This window comes from Hyperolius riggenbachi, chromosome 1 (genome assembly GCF_040937935.1).
Source record: "Hyperolius riggenbachi isolate aHypRig1 chromosome 1, aHypRig1.pri, whole genome shotgun sequence".
Taxonomy (NCBI): Eukaryota; Metazoa; Chordata; class Amphibia; order Anura; family Hyperoliidae; genus Hyperolius; species Hyperolius riggenbachi.
Window position 1 is genome coordinate 621,800,111 of NC_090646.1, and position 19,320 is coordinate 621,819,430.

Sequence of the window (19,320 nt, forward strand, 5' to 3'; positions counted from 1 at the left end):
CTTGATGGTTACCTGTAACCTCCAAGTATTTGTGAGATGAGAGAGACCAGGAGCCCAATAGTGCAGTATCGTTGGATCAAGGGAATTGGCAAAAGGTAGTAGGTATAATATTCACAAAGGTGGGCTGCAATAACTCGCAACCACTGTCAGAGCCTGCACGACTGTAACCTTCCCCACAGTGGCGATGCAGAATTTGGATACAGGCCCCCCACCCTACATTAAATAAGCAAGTATAGACGCCTCCAGTTTTGGTAGCAAGGTATAAATGCTCCAGTATAGGTAACTCAAGAATAGGTGCTCCCAGTATAGGTAGTCAGGAATAGGTGCCTCAGTATAGGTAGCCAGGCATTGGTGCCTCAGTATAGGTAGCCAGGAATAGATGCTCACAGTATAGATAGCAAGAAATATGTGCCTCAGTATAGGTAGCCAGGAATAGGTGCCCCCAGTATAGATAACCAGGAATAGGTGCCCCAGTATAGGTAGTGAGGAATAGGTGCCTCAGTATAGGTAGGTAGTCAGGAATAGGTGCCTCAGTATAGATAGCAAGGAGAAGGTGCCTCAGTATAGATAGCCAGGAATAGGTGCCTTAGTATAGATAGCTAGAATTAGATGCCTCAGTATAGATAGCCAGGAATAGGTGCCCCAGTATAGATAGCCAGGGATAGGTGTCTCAGTAAAGATAGTCAGGAGTAGGTGTCTCAGTATAGATAGCCAGGGATAGGTGCCTCAGTATAGATAGGCAGGAATAGGTGCCTCAGTATAGATAGCCAGGATTAGATGCCTCAGTATAGGTAGCCAGGATTAGATGCCTCAGAGTCATTATAGATAGCCAGGATTAGATGCCTCAAGATAGATAGCCAGGGATAGGTGCCTCAGTACAGATAGCCAGGTATAGGTGCCTCAATATAGATAGCCAGGAATAGCTAGATGCCTCAGTATAGATAGCCAGGGATAGGTGCCTCCTGTATAGATAGCCAGGGATTGGTGTCTCAGTATAGATAGGCAGGGATAGGTGCCTCAGTATAGATAGCCAGGGATTGGTGTCTCAGTATAGATAGCCAGAGATAGGTGCCTCAGTATAGATAGCCAGGGATAGGTGCCTCAATACAGATAGCAAGGGATAGGTGCCTCAATATAGATAGCCAGGAATAGGTAGATGCCTCAGTATAGATAGCCAGGGATAGGTGCCTCCTGTATAGATATCCAGTGATAGATGCCTCAGTATAGACAGCCAGTGATAAGTGCCTCAGTATAGGTAGCCAGGCGGAATGGGGACGCATCGGCACACGTACCAGCAGCCGCTGGGAGGTCATCAATTACTCACTACGGCTCGATCCAAGTGCTGCATCTACTTACTTCTTCCTGTTCGTTGCGTTCCATCTCACAGTACCAGCCCCCTAGTGGGCGCAGTTACTGTGGGCTGGAACACAAGACAGGAAGAAGTAAGTAGATGCAGCGCTTGGATCGAGCCGTAGTGAGTAATTGATGACCTCTCAGCGGCTGCTGGTGAGCGTTCCACTGCGCTCCCCCATGCAGCAACATTGTTTAACATAAGCATGTTAAACAATGCTGCGCACCCCTCCCCCATGGCGATCAGGGCACCGTGACAGACACAGCTGATCGGATCCACTTGAGGACCACAGGTTTATAACCCCCTAGTGACCAAGCAATTTTTTGCTGTGATGTTTCTTTTTTTTTTTTCTTTTTTCTTTTTTTATTACTGAAGGCTGATATATATATATTTTTAAAACTCTATTACTTTTATTCCTCCACAAGCATGTCTGTTTTGTGTGCTTTCTTAGGCAGTGTGCTTTGAAAGTTCTGCATGCTGCATTTCAGTGCTTTGTGTTTGTGATTCAATAAAAGTCAATATGCTAGATTTGCAAAAACATTTGCAAATGTCATCCAGACTGTAATGTATTTTCTCCATTGACCACCACAAAATGCCAATTTAGAAGCATTTAGATTCCTAGACTGTCCCAAGTCCCAGTAGAAGGACAATAACTTAAAGGGCATATTCCACAGATAGAGGACTCAATGGAAGATACCGATGAAAATGTTTTTGACTTAGGCCTCTTTCACAGTAGGACGTTGAGTTTGGATGCGACGTTAAAGTCACAGCGCAAATTACAACGCAATGCCCTCAAAAAGTCGCACAGCAATACTAAGTCTGTGCGATATTCACAGTGCACACGTTGCATTTGTGTGTAACGTGCAGCATTATTAGAAAGTGCTGCATGCTGTGCGTTATACACGTTATTAGCTGCGTTGGACTGTTTGCACATGCTCAGTAATTACTTGTAAGCCTACTTTTCATTGCCTGTATTCTCTACTGTATGCGACAATAAGGGGGCGTTAAGTTGCATTGCGACTTTTTGGGGGCATTGCATTGTAATTTGTGTTGCGACTTTAAAGTCGCATCAGAGCGCAACGTCCTACTGTGAAAGAGGCCTTAAAGTTACTTTTATTCAACCAGCAAGTCAATTTTTTACGGGGAAATGACATAGGTGTCTCCCGAAAGATAATAAGATGATGTACAAGAGGCACTAATTTGGAAAAAAAAACATTTCTCAGCTTTTATTTACATTTGAGCAAAAAGTGTCCAGTCCAAAATTATTCATACCCTTCTCAATAATCAATAGAAAAGCCTTTAGTGGCTATTACAGCAATCAAAGCTTCCTATAATTGCAGACCAGCTTTTTGCATGTCTCCACAGGTATTTTTGCCAAATCATCTTTAGCAATGAGCTCCAAATCTTTCAGGTTGAGGGGTCTTCTTGCCATCACCCTGATCAGCTCCCATGCTGCTGCCATTGGTTTGCTGACCGACTCCCACCTTCTCGGAGCTCTGCTGACATCACCGTTACCAGAACATAGAGTAGTGGATGGACAGGTTGTATGTGACTGACTATCCAACCTGCCCATCCAAATCTCTACGCTTCAGGTGTGGTAAAATCAGTGTAACATTGCTGAACGTAGGCATGCCAGGCATGGGAAGGGGAGAAGTGATGGCTGGACCAGCCAATGAATGGGGCAGTCAGCATTTGTGTAACAGTTTGCCCAAAGGAGAACCCATGTTCCCATCAACATTTAATGGCTTGCGCTTTCAGAAGAGGGCGGTGTTTAGGGCGCCAGAGCTTCTGTGCCTTCAGGCTCCCAAAATGTAAATCTGGCACTTCTGCAGACTGAACTGGCCCTGAAACAAATAGAAGGCTAATAGGTGACTCACCCAACCACAAATACTGTATCTGAAACATCACTCTGGGCGGGGCAATGACCTTGTAAATATTTTACACTTCCTAAGAACTTGCTCCTGCCTTACCTCAATTTTGAAATCCTCCACATTGGCTGGAAGACGGTAGGTTTCCCGATTTTGTCCTGTTCCATTTGAAATATATATCTTATGTGTTCCACCAAAAAACAAGTTTTCGAAAATTTCACCTCTGCTCTCCCCAGAGAGATAGTTAAATCTGTGGTATGGCAGAAGGGAATATTGCAAAATACATGCTAAGTACTTTTGTACATAAACAAATTATATAAAGTGCAACTTCCACCTCCATAACATCTGTAAGATTCGCCCTTTCCTGACCACTGTCACCACCAAACTCCTCATCCATGCCATCACAATTTCCCACCTTGACTACTGCAATGCCCTTCTGCCTGGTTTCCCTATGACCCAAATTGCCCCACTGGAGTCCGTCATGAATGATGCAACCAGAATTATCCACTCCTCCCATTGCTCCACCCCGGCGGCTCCCCTCTGTGAATCCTCCGCTGGCTTCCTATCCAGTACAGAATCAGATTCAAGATACTGGGCCTGATTCACAAAGCGGTGATAACTCAGTTATCACGCCTAAAAGACTTTAGGCATGATAACCTTTGCACCACACTGGTGAAAAGCCAGTTTAGGCGTGATAAGTTTAGGGGCCTGATTCACAAAGCGGTGCTAACAGTTAGCACCCTGGTGAAAAGCCCTTTATCATGCCTAAACTCAGTTTAGGCATGATAAGTTTAGGTGTGATAAGTTTAGGTGTGATAAGTTTAGGCATGATAAGTTTAGGTGTGATAAGTTTAGGCATGATAAGTTTAAGCGCCAACTGCGTTAGCACTGCAGTGCACAGCTGATCAAAAGTTTTACGCTAGCAAAGTCTGATGCACTTCGTATAAAGTTTAATGGCGCTGCTTTGCGTGCGGGACTTTGCAAGCGATCTAAACTTATCTGAACTTATCATGCCTAAACTTATCACACCTAAACTTATCACACCTAAACTTATCATGCCTAAACTGGCTTTTCACCAGCATGGTGCAATGGTTATCATGCCTAAAGTCTTTTAGGCATGCTAACTGGGTTAGCACCGCTTTGTGAATCGAGCCCTAGGTGTGATAAGTTTAGGTGTGATAAGTTTAGGCATGCTAAGTTTAGATAAGTGTAGATAGCGTGCAAAGTCCCGCACGCAAAGCAGCGCCATTAAACTCTATGCGAAGTGCACCAGACTTTGCTAGCGCAAAACTTTTGATCAGCTGTGCACTGCGGTGCTAACGCAGTTGGTGCTTAAACTTATCATGCCTAAACTTATCACACCTAAACTTATCATGCCTAAACTTATCACACCTAAACTTATCACACCTAAACTTATCATGCCTAAACTGAGTTTAGGCGTGATAAAGGGCTTTTCACCAGGGTGCTAACTGTTAGCACCGCTTTGTGAATCAGGCCCACTGTGTCTGGCCTACAAATCTGTCCACAAAACCTGCCCAACCTACATTTCCAATCTTTCTCAGAGGTACACACCTAGCCACTAACTCCGCTCCTCCAATTAACTTTGCCTGACTGCCCCCACATCACCAAATCTCATGCACACCTCAAGGACTTCTCAAGAGCTGCTCCAACACTATGGAACTCCCCTGCCTCCACCCATTAGGGTTCCCCCTCCTTCAACATCTTCAAAAAGGCCATCAAAACTCACATTTTCACTCTGGCCTACCCCCCCCCCCCCCACTAGGGCTCTAAGCCCGCAGCTGAACTCTGGTCCCTACCTTTCGTGTCCCTACCTCTCCCTCTAGATTGTAAGCCTTCGGGCAGGGTCTTCCTCCTTATGTCTCCTACCTGTTCACACACCTCCATTACTGTACACCCATCCTATGGATCTGAGTGAACTCGACTTGCCTAATTTCCATGTTCCCATCCAGTGACTGACTAAGCATTACCTTGTACTCATACTGTGCTGCGTGATCTGCTTTGCATGTATTCCTGTATTGTCATATTGCTGTATGTCACCCCTAAATATTGTCTGTAACCTTAAAGAGACTCCGTAACAAAAATTGCATCCTGTTTTTTATCATCCTACAAGTTCCAAAAGCTATTCTAATGTGTTCTACCTTACTGCAACACTTTCTGCTATCACAGTCTCTGTAATAAATCAATGTATCTTTCCCCTGTCAGACTTGTCGGCCTGTGTCTGGAAGGCTGCCAAGTTCTTCAGTGTTGTGGTTCTGCTATGAACTCCCCCTTCCAGGCCCCTCTATGCACACTGCCTGTGTATTATTTAGATTAGAGCAGCTTCTCTCTTCTCTCTTATCTTTTACAAGCTGGATTAATCGTCCTCTGAGCTGGCTGGGCTTTCACATACTGAGGATTACAGACAAGGGCAAAGCTGTTTGCAGGAAGAAACGAGCAGCCTGAAACTTCAGTGCATGAGAACTCGAGGGGGAAAGAAACACACAAATGATCTCTTGAGATTCAAAAGGAAGGCTGTATACAGCCTGCTTGTGTATGGATGTGTTTTCTATGTGTGGACATACTGTACATCAACCTACTTCCTGTTTTGGTGGCCAATTTGTTTGTTTATAAACAAACTTTTTAAAACTGTTTTTGACTACTTTTAATGCGGCGGGGAGCGGCGAAATTGTGACAGAGGGTAATAGGAGATGTCCCCTAATGCACTGGTATGTTTACTTTTGTGCGATTTTAACAATACAGATTCTCTTTAACTAATGTCCAGTGCTGCGTAATTTTTTGCCGCTTTATAAATACAATAAATAAACAAAATGAAGTTTAACTGAAAGATCATTTAATTTTTAAAGATAATTTCATGTACACATAATGACTCTTTCTATGACAAGAGCCCTGACAATGTAAATCATTATAGGCGCCCAAATTTCCAGGCGCCTTTTTTTTGTATGTACGCATATTTTTATATTTATTGGATGGTGCTTAAAGAGAACCCGAGGTGTGTTTAAAGAATGTTATCTGCATACAGAGGCTGGATCTGCCTAAACAGCCCAGCCTCTGTTGCTATCCCAAACCCCACTAAGGTCCCCCTGCACTCTGCAATCCATCATAAATCACAGCAGTGTTGTGAGGCTGTGTTTACATCTTTAGTGTCAGTCTCAGCTGCTCCCCCGCCTCCTGCATAGCTCCGGTCCCTGCCCCCATCTCTTCCCTCCAATCAACAGGGAGGGAAGGGATGCAGGCGGGGACCGGAGTTCTGCAGGAGGCGGGGAGAGCAGCAGACTGACACTATAGAGATAAACACAGCCAGCTCTGACAAGCTGTTTGTCAGCAGCGTGGCTGTGATTTATGAGGGATTGCAGAGTGCAGGGGAACCTTAGGGGGGTTTGGGATAGCAACAGAGGCTGGGCTGTATAGGCAGATCCAGCCTCTGTATGCAGATAATATTCGTCAAACCCACCTCGGGTTCTCTTTAAGGGCTCTTTCACATTAGAGCCCGTTTCCTGCGTTTTAATGCAAAGTCAAAACTTTGCGTTTACCAAGGTAAAATGAAAGTCCATAGATTTTCATTTTACCTTTCACACCCGACACTGCGTTTCGGTGCATTGCGGTTCAACGCACCCAGGAGTGTTGAACCTCCAGGAGCTGGTGTTTTCCCGTCGGGTGAATTAATAGCTACCGCCTCTGATTGCATAGCACTGCAGCATCCCGACAACACGCCGCAGGCCATTCAACGCGTGCAGGAGAACGGCTTCTGCATGCGTTGACTAATGTGAAAGAGACCTTACCCATTTCATTTTTGGAACTACGCTTTGAGCACATTCAGCGGATTAAAATTTACACTAATAGCCAACTTGTTACATAGTTACATACTCATTTAGGTTGAAAAAAGGACATACGCCCATTGACTTCAACCAGAGAATAAAGTACAACTCCAGCCTGCTCCCTCACATATCCCTGTTGATCCAGAGGAAGGGGAAAAACCCTTACAAGGCATGGTCCAATTAGCCCCAAAAGGGAAAAAAAATTCCTTCCCGACTCCAGATGGCAATCAGATAAATTCCCTGGATCAACATCATTAGGCATTACCTAGTAATTGTAGCCATGGATGTCTTTCAACACAAGGGGCTCGATTCACAAAGCGGTGCTAACCCAGTTAGCATGCCTAAAAGACTTTAGGCATGATAACCATTGCACCATGCTGGTGAAAAGCCAGTTTAGGCATGATAAGTTTAGGTGTGATAAGTTTAGGTGTGATAAGTTTAGGCATGATAAGTTTAGGTGTGATAAGTTTAGGTGTGATAAGTTTAAGCGCCAACTGCGTCAGCACCGCAGTGCACAGCTGATCAAAAGTTTTACGCTAGCAAAGACTGGTGCACTTCGTATAAAGTTTAATGGCGCTGCTTTGCGTGCGGGACTTTGCAAGCGATCTAAACTTATCTAAACTTAGCATGCCTAAACTTATCACACCTAAACTTATCATGCCTAAACTTATCACACCTAAACTGGCTTTTCACCAGAGTGGTGCAATAGTTATCATGCCTAAAGTCTCTAACTGGGTTAGCACCGCTTTGTGAATCGAGCCCAAGGAAAGCATCTAAACCCAGAATTTGCCATAACTACTTCCTGTGGCTATACATTCCACATTTTAATCACTCTTAATGTAAAGAACCCTTCCTAAATAAATGGCTAAAACTTTTCTCCTCCATGTGCAGCCTACATTGTTTATGTCGCAGCCTGGGTGCCTGCCTGCTCCTTCTCTTCCTTCTCCTCAATAGGGATGATCAATGATATGCAAATCCTTCCACGTTTATGCAAATGTATGTACATTTTTATGCAAATATATGCAGCTTGAAAATGGACCAATCAAGTCCCACCCAGGTATATATTGACTGGTCCATTTTCAAGCAGCATATATTTGCATAAAAATGTACATACATTTGCATAAACTCAGAAGGATTTGCATATTATTGATCATCCCTACTCCCCAATTGAAAATTAGTAGATTCAACCAAAACACTGATGTCAAAAGCCACCAGTACCCCAGGTCAAAGATGGAGCTATTTTGTATTACATGCTAGTCTGCATGTCCAGTTCCAGTGGCGTAACTAAGGAGCTTGGGGCCCTGGTGCGAGTTTTACATGGGGCCTCAAACACTCTATTGATATGGAGGACCAAAACCGATTATGGACAGCTGCAGTGTCAGAGAGGTGAATTTAAAGTAAGGAAACAGTTTGTTAAAGAGGAACTGTCACGAAATTCTTAAAATTTAAAACACATACAAATAAGAAGTACATTTCTTCCAGAGTAAAATGAGCCATAAATGACTTTTCTCCTATGTTGCTGTCACTTACAGTAGGTAGAAGAAATCTGACATTACCAACAGGCTTTGGGTTAGTCCATCTCTTCTCTTCATGGGGGATTCTCAGCATGGCCTTAATTCTTTATAAAAACATTTCTTGAAAAAGATTTATACAAAGATGCTGGACATCCTCCCTGCTCGCTGCACACTTTTTTGGCAGTTGGACAGAGCAACGGCCATTCACTAAGTGCATTTAAAAATAAGGAAAACCCTGAGGCCCCCCTATGAGAAGATGAGCTAGTCCAAAATCTGTTGGTAATATCAGATTTCTACTACCTACTGTAAGTGACAGCAACATAGGAGAAAAGTAATGTATGGCTCATTTAACTCCGGAAGAAATGTACTTCTTATTTGTATATGTTAACATGTATTTTAAATGTTATCATTTTTGCGACCTATGCACATATAGACCTGTTCATTACCAGCATAACACCAATGAAAAGCTAATAAGATAGATGAAGGAGGGTTTCTAGTGGGCCCCTCTGGTCCAGGGACCGCGGTGCGGTCACCACGTTTGCACTGTGCATGTTTCATTCTAGAAATGTTCTATCTAGGATCATCTATGTAACATTATTCATTACAGCGGGATTCTGCTTACCCATTGCCCATAATCTGAGCCCCCGGTATTGGCTTATAGGTCCTCTTCGGGGGAACATTTTTGCAACCTCTTTCATCTGAATTGTCTCCGCAATCATTGTCTCCATTGCATTTCAGTGTTTTGTCAATACAGCGACCTGTTTTACAGAAATGAGGGGCATTAGAATTTTGTTTTAATGGTTTTATATTTTTCAGTCAGTCAGTATTTTTCAGTTTCAAGTCAAGTACATCGTGTCTACCCACTACACAAATAATCATAAAGCTGTATAAAGCCTTTAAAAATAAGTATGCTACAACTGTTGACAACTCATAGCACAACTTGCCGTCTCTAGTCTAGCTACATGTCAAGGGCCAGATTTACCATAAGGCACTATGGGCATGTGCCTAAAGGCGCCTGATAATGGAAAGGTGGCTCACTCTACTTCCCGTCGAGTGCATCCCTCCTGCCTTACCTATGCAGAGTCCCGTGGGGAGTGTAAATGAGAGGTTACTTACCCTGGTCCAGGCATTCCACTGAGCAGGACTCTTTTCAGTCGGGGGCACCTCTAGCTACCTAATACTTGAGGGCACCTCTAGCTACTTTATACTGAGGATAGCTCTGGCTACCTAATACTGAGAGGCACCTGCAGCTACCTATGACAAGCAAGGGAAGTAGTGACAGCTGGGCCAGCCAGCACATGTGCGGTTCGGTTGTGGCTTGTAGGTCCATAGAGGGCGGAGTCTAGGGTGTCAGGACATCTGTGCCTATAGGCTCCTGTGATGTAATTCCGGCCCTGTACATGTCTAAGGGTCTGTATGTTATTAATTGACACTTTTCAAACACATACAGTATAGAGGTGATTATCATTATTAGCATAGCACCAATCAATAGCTAATGCAGTGACTGGGAGGTAGGTGTATGTGTGTCAAAGTCAACAATCAAGAGAAGACTTCACCAGAGTTCACCACAAGATGTAAACCATTGCTGAGCCTCAGAAACAGGAAGGCCAGATTAAAAAGCGGAATATAACGCTGCATTTCAACTTTGCTCTAAAACATTATTTACAGTATATTATATGCAACCAGCATTTTTTTTTTTTACTAGACCAGCATTGGAAGGGTTACACAGGGCTTTAAAGTCCCTAGAGATTTCTGCAGACGCATCCGAACTTAAGTTAGATACTTTTTGTTTACATAGATGTATCTAAGTGTTTATTGTGACTCATCTCTCTCACTGAGAAGGAGTTGGAGGACAGCCAAAGAGTGTGTAACATTTCTAAATATATACATATAACTAAATAGAATGTAACTATCTGAACGTCTGCACGGAACTTAAAACCTCTGTGTTTAACCCTTCCAATGCTGGTCTAGTAAAAAAAAAATGATTTTTGCATATAATATGCTGTAAATAATGTTTTAGAGCAAAGTTGAAATGCAGGGTTATATTCCGCTTTAAGTTTGCCAAAGGACATCTAAAAAAAAGCCTTCACAGTATTTCCCCTGAAAATGAAACAACTCCGGTTTTCTACAAACATTTAGCCAACAAACATGATTGGCTTCGGAGTTGATGAATGGAGTCTGCAGGGAAATGCGATTTTCCAAAGCTTTATTATCTTTGATGGATCTGACTGTTGCTCATCCTGCCCAGAAACATCAGAGGTGAGCGAGTGTAATAATTATCAGAAAAGAAAAAGACGAGATGTTTCCTCTGGAAGGGAGCAGATGCTCGCTCTTGTCTCGGCGGGTTATCGCCGTGCGCTCCCTCCGAGTAAACAGTTTGTTTTGTGAAACTGCGCAGTTAAAGTAGTTAAAAACAAAAGCAGAAAGAGAAGTGAATCTAGAGAAAAACATTTCACAAGCGGCCAAAGCCCAAATCTGATGTTATTGTAACGAGAACTAAACTGGCTGTGGTGTGATTTTCATTACCCAAGAGCTGACCCATTCTTAAATATTGGCAGAGAGTCACAGCAACACATGGCCATGATGATCATTGTCTAGAGAACTTTAATGTCAAATGTCCTCGCTGCGGCACAAACTTAACCACTTGAGGACTCAGCCTTTACCCCCCCTTAAGGACCAGCGCTGTTTTTTCCATTCAGACCACTGCAGCTTTAACGGTTTATTGCTCGCTCATACAACCTACCACCTAAATGAATTTTGGCTCCTTTTCTTCTCACTAATACAGCTTTCTTTCGGTGCTATTTGATTGCTGCTGCGAGTTTTACTTTTTATTATATTCATCAAAAAAGACATGAATTTTGGCAAAAAAAATGATTTTTTTAACTTTCTGTGCTGACATTTTTCAAATAAAGTAAAATTTCTGTATACATGCAGCGCGAAAAATGTGGACAAACATGTTTTTGATGAAAAAAAACCCATTCAGTGTATATTTATTGGTTTGGGTAAAAGTTATAGCGTTTACAAACTATGGTGCAAAAAGTGAATTTTCCCATTTTTAAGCATCTCTGACTTTCCTGACTACCTGTCATGTTTCATGAGGTGCTAAAATTCCAGGATAGTATAAATACCCCACAAATAACCCCATTTTGGAAAGAAGACATCCCAAAGTATTCACTGAGAGGCATAGTGAGTTCATAGAAGATTTTATTTTTTGTCACAAGTTAGCGGAAAATGACAGTTTGTCACAAAAAAAAAAAAAAAAGGTTTCCATTTCTGCTAACTTGTAACAAAAAAAAATGAAATCTGCCATGGACTCAACATGCCCCTCAATGAATACCTTGAAGTGTCTATTTTTCAAAATGGGGTCATTTATGGGGTGTGTTTACTGTCCTGGCATTTTGGGGGTGCGGAATTGTAAGCACCCCTGTAAAGCCTAAAAGTAGTCATTGCACTGTGGGCCTCTTAGCGCAGTTTGGCTGCAAAAAAGTGTCACACATATGGTATCGCTATACTCGGGAGAAGTAGTACAATGTGTTTTGGGGTGTATTTTTACACATACCCATGCTGGGTGGGAGAAATATCTCTGCAAATGACAATTTTTTGATTTTTTTTACACACAATTGTCCATTTACAGAGTTATTTCTCCCACTCAGCATGGGTATGTATAAAAATACACCCCAAAACACATTGTACTACTTCTCCTGAGTACGGCGATACCACATGTGTGGCACTTTTTTGCACCCTAACTGCGCTAAGGGGCCCAAAGTCCAATGAGTACCTTTAGGATTTCACAGGTCATTTTGAGACATTTGGTTTCAAGACTACTCCTCACGGTTTAGGGCCCCTAAAATGCCAGGGCAGTATAGGAACCCCACAAATGACCCCATTTTACAAAGAAGACACCCCAAGGTACTCAATTAGGAGTATGGTGAGTTCATAGAAGATTTTACTTTTTGTCACAAGTTAGCGGAAAATGATTGTTATTAAGTTTTTTTACCAAGTGTCATTTTCCGCTAACTTGTGACAAAAAATAAAATCTTCTATGAACTCACCATACTCCTAACGGAATACCTTGGGATGTCCTCTTTGTAAAATGGGGTCATTTGTGGGGTTCCTATACTGCTCTGGCATTTTAGGGGCCCTAAACCGTGAGGAGTAGTCTTGAAACCAAATGTTTCAAAATGACCTGTGAAATGCTAAAGGTACTCATTGGACTCTGGGCCCCTTAGCGCAGTTAGGGTGCAAAAAAGTGCCACACATGTGGTATCGCCGTACTCGGGAGAAGTAGTACAATGTGTTTTGGGGTGTATTTTTACACATACCCATATTGGGTGGGAGAAATATCTCTGTAAATGACAATTTTTTGATTTCTTTACACACAATTGTCAATTTACAGAGATATTTCTCCCACCCAATATGGGTATGTGTAAAAATACACCCCAAAACACATAATACTACTTCTCCTGAGTACGGCGGTACCACATGTGTGGCACTTTTTTGCATCCTAACTGCGCTAAGGGGCCCAGAGTCCAATGAGTACCGTTAGCATTTCACAGGTCATTTTGAGAAATTTGGTTTCAAGACTACTCCTCACGGTTTAGGGCCCCTAAAATGCCAGGGCAGTATAGGAACCCCACAAATGACCCCATTTTAGAAAGAAGACACCCCAAGGTACTCAATTAGGAGTATGGTGAGTTCATAGAAGATTTTACTTTTTGTCACAAGTTAGCGGAAAATGATTGTTATTGGTTTTTTTTACCAAGTGTCATTTTCCGCTAACTTGTGACAAAAAATAAAATCTTCTATGAACTCACCATACTCCTAACGGAATACCTTGGGATGTCCTCTTTGTAAAATGGGGTCATTTGTGGGGTTCCTATACTGCTCTGGCATTTTAGGGGCCCTAAACCGTGAGGAGTAGTCTTGAAACCAAATGTTTCAAAATGACCTGTGAAATGCTAAAGGTACTCATTGGACTCTGGGCCCCTTAGCGCAGTTAGGGTGCAAAAAAGTGCCACACATGTGGTATCGCCGTACTCGGGAGAAGTAGTACAATGTGTTTTGGGGTGTATTTTTACACATACCCATATTGGGTGGGAGAAATACCTCTGTAAATGACAATTTTTTGATTTCTTTACACACAATTGTCAATTTACAGAGATATTTCTCCCACCCAATATGGGTATGTGTAAAAATACACCCCAAAACACATAATACTACTTCTCCTGAGTACGGCGGTACCACATGTGTGGCACTTTTTTGCATCCTAACTGCGCTAAGGGGCCCAGAGTCCAATGAGTACCGTTAGCATTTCACAGGTCATTTTGAGAAATTTGGTTTCAAGACTACTCCTCACGGTTTAGGGCCCCTAAAATGCCAGGACAGTATAGGAACCCCACAAATGACCCCATTTTACAAAGAGGACATCCTAAGGTATTCCGTTAGGAGTATGGTGAGTTCATAGAAGATTTTTTTTTTGTCACAAGTTAGTGGAAAATGACACTTGGTAAAAAAAACCCAATAAAAATCATTTTCCGCTAACTTGTGACAAAAAGCTAAATCTTCTATGAACTCACCATACTCCTAATTGAGTACCTTGGGGTGTCTTCTTTCTAAAATGGGGTCATTTGTGGGGTTCCTATACTGCTCTGGCATTTTAGGGGCCCTAAACCGTGAGGAGTAGTCTTGAAACCAAATGTTTCAAAATGACCTGTGAAATGCTAAAGGTACTCATTGGACTCTGGGCCCCTTAGCGCAGTTAGGGTGCAAAAAAGGGCCACACATGTGGTATCGCCGTACTCGGGAGAAGTAGTACAATGTGTTTTGGGGTGTATTTTTACACATACCCATATTGGGTGGGAGAAATATCTCTGTAAATGACAATTTTTTGATTTCTTTACACACAATTGTCCATTTACAGAGATATTTCTCCCACCCAATATGGGTATGTGTAAAAATACACCCCAAAACACATTGTACTACTTCTCCCGAGTACAGCGATACCACATATGTGGCACTTTTTTGCACCCTAACTGCGCTAAGGGGCCCAGAGTCCAATGAGTACCGTTACCATTTCACAGGTCATTTTGAGAAATTTGGTTTCAAGACTACTCCTCACGGTTTAGGGCCCCTAAAATGCCAGAGCAGTATAGGAACCCCACAAATGACCCCATTTTACAAAGAGGACATCCCAAGGTATTCCGTTAGGAGTATGGTGAGTTCATAGAAGATTTTATTTTTTGTCACAAGTTAGCGGAAAATGACACTTGGTAAAAAAACCCAATAACAATCATTTTCCGCTAACTTGTGACAAAAAGTAAAATCTTCTATGAACTCACCATACTCCTAATTGAGTACCTTGGGGTGTCTTCTTTCTAAAATGGGGTCATTTGTGGGGTTCCTATACTGCTCTGGCATTTTAGGGGCCCTAAACCGTGAGGAGTAGTCTTGAAACCAAATTTCTCAAAATGACCTGTGAAATGCTAACGGTACTCATTGGACTCTGGGCCCCTTAGCGCAGTTAGGGTGCAAAAAAGTGCCACACATGTGGTATTGCCGTACTCGGGAGAAGTAGTACAATGTGTTTTGGGGTGTATTTTTACACATACCCATATTGGGTGGGAGAAATATCTCTGTAAATGGACAAATGTGTGTAAAAAAAATCAAAAAATTGTCATTTACAGAGTGATTTCTTCTACCCATCATGGGTATGTGTAAAAATACACCCTAAAACACATTGGTCTACTTCTCCCGGGTACGGCGATAGCACGTGTGGCACTTTTTTGCAGCCTAACTGCGCTAAGGGGCCCAACGTGCAATGACTACCTTTGGGCTTTACAGGGGTGCTCACAATTTAGCCCCCCCCCCCCCTCACATGACAGGACAGTTAACAAACCCCACAAATGACCCCATTTTAAAAATAAGACACCACAAAGTATTCCATGAGGGGCATGGTGAGTTTATAAAAAAAATTCTTTTTTGTCACAAGTTAGCAGAAAAGGATACTTTGTGAAAAAAAACAAAAAACAACAATTTATGCTAACTTGTGACAAAAAACAAAATCTTCTATGAACTCACCATGCACCTCACGGAATACTTTGGGGTGTCCTCTTTCCAAAATGGGGTCATTTGTGGGGTCTGTCCTGGCATTTTAGGGCCTCTGCAATCATTACATGTATGGCCAGTATTTCTGCTATACTCCTTATATTGGGCATACAGGTAGTGCATTCTGGGCTGAAAGGAAAAATGAACGGCAAACATCCCTTCATTCGCATCGATCAATGTGGATGAACAAATATCTGCCAAAAAATGTGAAACAAAAAGAAAAGAAAGAGAGACATAGGAGCTGCCACCCCAAAAATCCAAACCCACCAGCTCGTATGCCCAGGCAATCCTGATTTATTCATCCACATTGATCGATGTGAATGGAGAAATCATTGCTTGAGTTCTTTTTTGATACAAAGTGCTTGCCAAAGCATATGAACCCCAACACCACACCTTGGCCCATATGCCTCGGCAAACGTATCTTTTTTACTGTGGAGGAGAAATCTCGTCCTACAGTGCTGCATGCACCGATTTTGTGTAACCTGACAGAAGCGCAATGCTTCTGTCAGGATGCACCATCAGTGCTGCAGCTGATTGGTCGGTCGGTCGGTCGGTCTGGATAGAAAAAAGAGAGAAGAAAAACGAAAAAAACAAAACAAAAAGGAGGGGAAGGCGTCCGCCTGGACATAGGAGCTGCCACCCCAAAAATCCAAACCCACCAGCTCGTATGCCCAGGCAATCCTGATTTATTCATCCACATTGATCGATGTGAATGGAGAAATCATTGCTTAGTTCTTTTTTGATACAAAGTGCTTGCCAAAGCATATGAATCCCCAACACCACACCTTGGCCCATATGCCTCGGCAAACGTATCTTTTTTACTGTGGAGGAGAAATCTCGTCCTACAGCGCTGCATGCACCGATTTTGTGTAACCTGACAGAAGCGCAATGCTTCTGTCAGGATGCACCATCAGTGCTGCAGCTGATTGGTCGGTCGGTCGGTCGGTCTGGATAGAAAAAAGAGAGAAGAAAAACGAAAAAAACAAAACAAAAAGGAGGGGAAGGCGTCCGCCTGGACATAGGAGCTGCCACCCCAAAAATCCAAACCCACCAGCTCGTATGCCCAGGCAATCCTGATTTATTCATCCACATTGATCGATGTGAATGGAGAAATCATTGCTTGAGTTCTTTTTTGATACAAAGTGCTTGCCAAAGCATATGAATCCCCAACACCACACCTTGGCCCATATGCCTCGGCAAACGTATCTTTTTTACTGTGGAGGAGAAATCTCGTCCTACAGCGCTGCATGCACCGATTTTGTGTAACCTGACAGAAGCGCAATGCTTCTGTCAGGATGCATCATCAGTGCTGCAGCTGATTGGTCGGTTGGAAAAAAAGAGAGAAGAAGAAAAAAAAAAAAAAAAAAAAAAAAAAAAAAAAGCAAGCAAGCAGCAAAGCACTTCAATAACATTAACTTTTTAAACTTTATTAAATATGTTCAAACCAAACAATAACATTGGTAACCAAATATTAACTTTTTTGCTTACCTGTTTTTTTTTTTTTTTGTTTTTTTTTACCTGCGAGCTGAGGATAAACTTCTCCTCCCCCATGGGTCAATGTGCAAAGTGCAAATCGCACAGATATGTGGCAAAGTACATTATGCATTCTGTCCCAAGTGAAAGGAGAGGTTTCTGGCAGGCCAGTGTATTTGGATCTCTCAAAACCTGATGTTTGGGTTCACACTGCATACTGGCCTATCCGGTCGGTCGAGCCCGCCGCACCGTCTCGCCCAAAATAGATCTTCAGGGAATACCACAAGAGTAGCATTCGGCCTAGTAATTAACTGCGTCGCCGTAGACTAACATGACTTCCGGGCCGACCCAAATTGCCGCAGAAGCCACGCAGTAACGTAGGCATGCACTAGCGTTAAGTCAAGCACTTCCGGCGTAGGGGGGGACCGCAAAGTGTGACTTTTGCTAGGCAATTTGCCCTAACGCATCGCGCCAGTGTGAAATAGCACTGAGAGACCCTTGTGTGCCTACTGCTGTGTCTGTAGTTCCCTAGGTTCTAAAAGTGTGCCTTCTCGTGGTACCTCTCATAACACTCCCCTAGGCATAGGCCAGGCTGGTCAGGACAGCGGGGACAGTAAACGGGGGTGTCACGCCTTATTCCAGCCTTGCTGCAGACACGACATCTTTTTCTGGGGTTGCGTTGAGTTGGGGTACTGGGAATCGGGTAGGCGTAATGCCTTCCATGCAGCCGGCTAGTTGCATTTGGGGGTTGGGCTCTGTCACCTTCTGGATAGAGGAGTGCCGAAACAATGTCTTCCTGGAATTGAAGGAAAGATCCAGTTCTCCCAGCCTTACTGTAGAGAACAAAGCTGTTGTACATCGCCAATTGAATTAAATACACAGACACTTTCTTATACCAGCGTCTGGTTTTCCGGGAAATTAAATAGGGCCCTAACATCTGGTCATTGAAGTCCACCCCTCCCATGTTGGCATTATAGCTGTGGACGGCGAGGGGCTTTTCAATGACCTCTGTTGCCCGTGTAATTTGTACTGTCGTGTCTGTGTGAATGGTAGACAGAAGGTAAACGTCCCTCTTGTCCTTCCATTTCACCGAGAGCAAGTCATCGGTACACAAGGCGGCCCTCTCCCCCCGTTGAAGTCTGGTGTTAACGAGCTGTTGGGGGAAGCCCCGGCGACTAGGCCGCACGGTGCCACAGCATCGGATTCCTTCTAACTTTAAGTGCTGAAAGAGGGCCACACTTGTGTAAAAGTTGTCCACATAAAGATGGTACCCCTTCTGGAACAAGGGTGACACCAAGTCCCACACAATCTTTCCACTGCTCCCCAGGTAGTCAGGACATCCGACCGGCTCCAATTTTGAGTCTTTTCCCTCATAGACCCTAAAACGAGATGTATAGCCTGTGGCCCTATCACAGAGCTTATACAGTTTCACCCCATACCGGGCGCGCTTGCTTGGGATGTACTGTTTAATGCCAAGGCGCCCGGTAAAATGTACGAGGGACTCATCTACACAGATGTTCTGTTCAGGGGTATAAGCATCTGCAAATGTGGATGACAGGTGGTCTATGAGGGGCCGAATTTTGTGGAGCCGGTCATAAGCTGGGTGGTCTCTTTCATGACAGGTGTCGTTGTCATTGAAATGCAGGAAGCGCAGGATGATCTCAAATCGCGTCCTGGACATGGCAGCAGAGAACACGGGCATGTTATGTATTTGGCGTGTAGACCAATAAGAGCGCAATACATTTTTTTTAGTAATACCCATGTTGAGGAGAAGGCCCAAAAAAATTTTAAGTTCGGAAACTTGGAGTGGTTTCCACCGAAAAGGCTGGGCGTGGCAGCTTTTCGGATGGGCGGTTATAAATTGTGTGGCATATAGGTTGGTCTCAGCCACAATTAAGTCAAGGAGATCCTGGGTGAGGAACAGTTCAAAAAAGTCTAGGGCCGATCCTAGTTCAACTGTCTCCACCTGGACTCCAGACTGGGCGGTGAAAGGGGGCAGTATGGGTGCGGCGGGATCAGGGGAATGCCAATCAGGGTTTGCCAGCACCTCTGGAAAACCAATGGGAGTACGGGCCCGTCTACTTGGTGGCTGCGGATCGGATCTTAATTCACGTACCACCGAACCAGTTTCTACTTCCAGGATGGTGTCCGCCACTTCATCAGGGTCTTCTGCG

At 43.5% G+C, this 19,320-nt stretch overlaps 1 protein-coding gene across 3 annotated transcripts in view; it reads right to left on the bottom strand.

The window, feature by feature from the left end:
- Positions 1-19,320, bottom strand: part of LOC137529039 (complement component C6-like) — a 183,304-nt gene that overhangs the window by 100,335 nt on the left and 63,649 nt on the right. For 2 of the 3 annotated variants that reach the window (XM_068250936.1, XM_068250929.1), the window contains exons 5-6: positions 9,192-9,327; positions 3,322-3,469 (exon numbers count right to left, since the gene is read on the bottom strand). In XM_068250936.1, the coding sequence (XP_068107037.1) occupies positions 3,322-3,469; positions 9,192-9,327 (284 nt within the window). Of the gene's footprint in view, positions 1-3,321; positions 3,470-8,585; positions 8,667-9,191; positions 9,328-19,320 lie in introns of those variants that run through there. The other variant, XM_068250944.1, reaches the window with a different exon arrangement.